The sequence below is a fragment of the Egretta garzetta genome, unplaced genomic scaffold (assembly GCF_000687185.1).
Source record: "Egretta garzetta isolate BGI_Z169 unplaced genomic scaffold, ASM68718v1 scaffold496, whole genome shotgun sequence".
Lineage (NCBI taxonomy): Eukaryota > Metazoa > Chordata > Aves > Pelecaniformes > Ardeidae > Egretta > Egretta garzetta.
In genome coordinates this window covers 2,128-6,822 of record NW_009259974.1, presented here as the reverse complement: position 1 = coordinate 6,822, position 4,695 = coordinate 2,128, and the positions used below count along the sequence as shown (strand labels likewise).

The 4,695-nt window shown below is 44.1% G+C and overlaps 1 gene segment (V, D, J or C); it reads right to left on the bottom strand.

Annotated features, from left to right (window-relative positions):
- Positions 1-6: 6 nt before the first annotated feature.
- On the bottom strand, positions 7-4,390 carry LOC104127652. The segment is given in 4 exon segments: positions 7-100; positions 581-686; positions 1,860-1,907; positions 2,893-4,390. Coding segments are annotated over 4 exon segments (477 nt in total).
- Positions 4,391-4,695: the final 305 nt, after the last annotated feature.

Sequence of the window (4,695 nt, the reverse complement as noted above, 5' to 3'; positions counted from 1 at the left end):
GAATTCCTCTGCTCCCTCTTGCGCATGATGCTCTGGTAAGAGTTCCTCGGCAGAGTTTTTTTTGGTACTTCAGGACTGCACCATCTGTTTACTTTCATTCCTGTAACAAAAATAAAGGTGTGTTAGATCATCATTTGGGATACAGTCGCAGCTACATGACTGTAGACCTGAAGTGTTCAGACTATAGGAAGAGCAGAAAGAGTCACTGGGCCAAAACTACTATATTAGGTCTGAGATCTTAAAGTCAATAATCATCAAACTTTCCCTGCTGGACACTGGTGAGGGGATGAACCTGGTGGGTGAATGCAGACAAAGGAAGGGACGGGTGTAGAAATAGAAGGGAGAGATACCTAGAAAGAAGAAAAAAGTTAAATTTACATGTGGATAAGGAAAATAGACCTGAAGGGTGGGCGAAACCAATTATATGGCCAAAGGCGTGGAGGGATTTTACTGTTGGTAGACAAAAGGCGTACAAACAGACTGCATAAACGGTTACTACAGCGAGGAGGAACGTTCGTAGCTACTGAGCTGACCCAAATGCTTTCTGTCAGAGCCCTTCCCACCCTCCAGGCATACTCACCTTTTTTTCCCCATAAGCATCGTCATCACCACATTAACAATTATTCCTTTCATTAAAATTATTTTCAGGCCCAGCAGTGATAAGGACAGCATGTTCAGGTTTTCATCTGTAAAAGCAAGAGAGAATGAAGGTCGCAAGAACACTGAGACTTCCTCACTTCCAGGCAGACTTAAAAGCGCTTCTTCATGAAGCTGTTCCACTTTGCACAGCTGGGTAGGACAGCTAACAGGTAGTCAGCAGGGCTTTCTCACCCAGGCACTTCAATTTCTTCCAATTTGTGTTTCAGGAGAGAGGTTTTCATTCAATAACCACTTAATTAGCCAGTATGTGAGTCTGCCAGCCATCTAGCTGCTTTTAAATGCAGTGTGCTATGAACACAGGATGCTGGAGGTGTCCCTCCTTCCTCTCCCTAATTTTTTTTAAGATGGGCAGGGGGGAAACAAGCTAAATTTTATTCAAAGAACAAAAAGTCTATTTGGATTTTCTATTAATCTTAAGTTACAAAGCCATTTTCTTTGAAAATACATTGATCTATATGGGGGAAGCAGGGAGCTGTCATCAAAAAGTCAGCTTATGTTTAGCTTTGAAAACCTCTCTCTGAAATGGTTGATCAAATCAGCCGAGTTTACCAATGAGTGTTTTTCTGAAGTGGTGTTTTGTAAACATTTGGCTAACCGGTTTCTTTCCAGCATGGCTGCACGTTTGCAAAAGCACGGCTATTCTGCAAACAGGGCAAGCGCAGAGGCAGGCTCAGCTCCTTTGAACGAGCAGGAGCAGCAATTGCTTGAGCTCCAGAACCGGCACAAGCTCCACGAGCTCCCACAGCCAGGAGCTGAAGCAAAGCTTACTCAGAGGCACCACATCTTCAGTGCAACCCTGCAGAAACCACCCGCTTATCTTTTCACTGGGTGTTTGTGCACCCAAAAATAAAAACAACTCTTTTGAAGTCTGAAATGCAGATAGACATCCTGTAAGGCTGACTCATAGCATTACCTTAAATCATTTTGTGATGGGGAGCAGTTGTTTGCTCAGTCCTAGCAAGAACATGTAGGCACTGGGTACACTGGTGGCTTAAAATCACCAGCTTAGATCTGGAAGACTGCATTAACCCTATGAGTTCCAGCCTTGATGTTTAAAGCCCATGGGGCCTTTTTGGAAATTTTCAGTCTGAGCTTTTTGCTCCAGCAGGGATTGTGCAAACAGGGAACATTAGCAAAAACTTGGGAAGAAATATCCTTTCATCAGGCCGAGCTTTACTCCTAAAATGCTGTGCACATACCTGTCCTGAAGTGCAGAGACACTCCTGTAACACAGACAGCACTGGCACCTGCAGAGAGTAACAATAAATTTAATTAATAATAGAAATGTATGTCTTCAGAAGATCATAAAGATTACTTAGAAGGGCTGGATTAGAGTTTCTGACCAGTAAGCCCTCCCATAAACGTTCATTTCTCCTGTTTTCAGGGCAAGCATAAAATATGGTCTAATTAGAATCATAGAATCATAGAATGTTTAGGGTTGGAAGGGACCCATAGAGGTCACCCAGTCCAACCCCCCTGCAGTGAGCAGGGACACCGCTAACTAGATCAGGTTGCTCAGAGCCCGAGCCAACCTGGTCTTGAATGTTTCCAGGGATGGGGCCTCCACCACCTCTCTGGGCAACCTGTTCCAGTGTTTCACCACCTTCATTGTAAAGAATTTCTTCCTTATATCCAGTCTAAACCTACCCTGTTTCAGTTTAAAACCATCACCCCTTGTCCTGTCACAGCTGTCCGTGCTAAAGATTTTCTCCATCTTTCCTATAGGCTCCCTTTAAGTACTGAAAGGCCACAATCAGGTCTCCCTGCAGCCTCTCTTCTCCAGGCTGAATAGCCCTAACTCTCTCAGCCTGTCCTCATAGGAGACCTGCTCCAGCCCTCGGATCATTTTAGTAGCCCTCCTCTGGCCCCACTCCAACAGTTCCATGTCCTTCTCGTGCTGAGGGCTCCAGAGCTGGACGCAGAGCTCCAGGTGAAGTCTCACCAGAGCAGAGTAGATTTTAGTGTCCCATCAGACACAGGAATTTCAAGCTTTATATCCTCCACAGTGTGATTTTAAGATCTCTCTTCTGTGACTGTACCAGACTACTGACACTCTTGTTTCCACCAAGGAGGAAGGCAAAAAACAATGGAGGCAACAAGGCAACGTTCCTTTGGCATGTGGGAGCATAATTCGCTTGCAGGGTTGGGAGATGTGAACACATCCTGCTCGTACTAATAGCACAGACACCAGAGTACCACTAGCCCTGCACAGACATTGAACAATGCCATTACCACTTTCAGGATCCTCGCCCTCCAGTTCTCCAAAGCCCTCGTAATTTGCACCACACTGCATTTCATCTTTCCTGGCCCAGTAGGTTGACAGGTAGCTCGCTTCCTGTTTGTTCTCAGATGTTGCCACCTCCACAACAGTATTTGTCTGCTTATCAGATGAGTTAGAAAGCTTTTCAGGGGCATAATCTGTGATAAGGCACATTTCCAAATCCTCATCATCGTTAGAGATCAGCCTGTAGACTGAAGGAGATGGAGTAACATCTGAAAATGGAGAAGACAAGAGAAGAGACATTAGATGAGGTTACACATAGTTCCTTCAATCTTAACATACAGACACTTAGGTATGGAGGCTTTTCCATTATTCCAGTGGGAAGCTTGCCTTACCATAGGGATCTTGTGCTAGGACAACTTTAAAGAACCAAGGCATCCACAGCAGATGATGCAGGAGCTACGTGAGACTTATGTTGACTTATGTTGTGTGGGAGACACAGACACTGGTCAAGCAGGATCCCCAGAGCATCTCAGATGATGCTTATGTGGGCATCCACACCCTAGATGTCCATATCTAACCTAGTCATTCCTCTCTGTAACAACTCATTCAACACTACTCTGCACTTTGGGCTTCCTTGTGGACCTTGGCCTGGATGCATTCAGGAATGTGTATAACAGGCAGAGAGAGCACTCCTTGCTTCACTGCTGGGAGATGTAATGTGTCTGGAAAGAACTTGAGCAGCCCAGGGGCCTTTTCTGCAAATGTGTAGTCAAATCCACCACTGGCATTCAAAATCCCACTTCATCCACCTGTCCTGGTAAAGTGGATGAATTACCAAGTCTTAAGGGTGTCCACATTTGCCATCAGTCTAGCTAATTGGGTTCCTACAGGAGAAAGCTAGGAAAGCCACTTCCAAGTGGCAATGCACTTCCCTGCATTCAGGGAAAGATGAAACAAACAAATGTTTTGTTATGTTCCACCACCTGACAGTGCAGTGCAAGATTTTTTTACTAAATTTTGCCCTGCAGAAGAGGGACTTGGGCAACTGAAAGCTGCAGATATAAGACACCTGGGGTTTATTTCTGTTTTCTTGCTTCAAATTCTGCTAACAAGTCATCTAGACTAGAATTTTCCATGCATATCAAAACACTACCTGTGGTTAAAAACTTTTTTTCACATTTAGCTTTGTCAACTTGTACTCTAGGCATACACCTCATTTTGTCCAGCTCTTGAAGTCTGATTCTTTGGGAAGGTCCTTTCCTAAATCTTTGTTCATGGGTAATTGTAAAATGCTATGGGCATTGTAGTACTCTAATGCTGAACATATGAGAGATCATTGAAGACACACTATAGCCAAGATGCAGCTTTGGGGCTCTCAGCAGCCCTCTGGCTGCATTTTCGATTGGACTTCACAATCACAGGCTTGAATCGGAGATTCAGTTCACATTTATAAACTGAAAAAGTGTTATTGTGTGGGGTTGAGAGTTTAGATTAATATTTGCTTCATCCGTGTTCACTCACCACACTGCTAAACTTTGTAGAAATACTAAAGACAGCTTAGCTCCCAGGTTAAGAAGTCTTAATTTCTTCCCATGGGGGAAGTTTGGACTAAATCTTGGCTTTTAGAAACCATCTCAAAATCACATGCAGGTGCAGACCAAGTTCTACTACTGAGATAAACACTTTTCACCTGTCTAGTTGCCAGTTGTCAGCACCTTAGGGAAATAGCCATCCTTCTTTATTAGCATGATCTCAGAAAAAGCCTGATCCACAAAGCCTAATGATGCATTCTCTGTCCCTTCACCTGAATT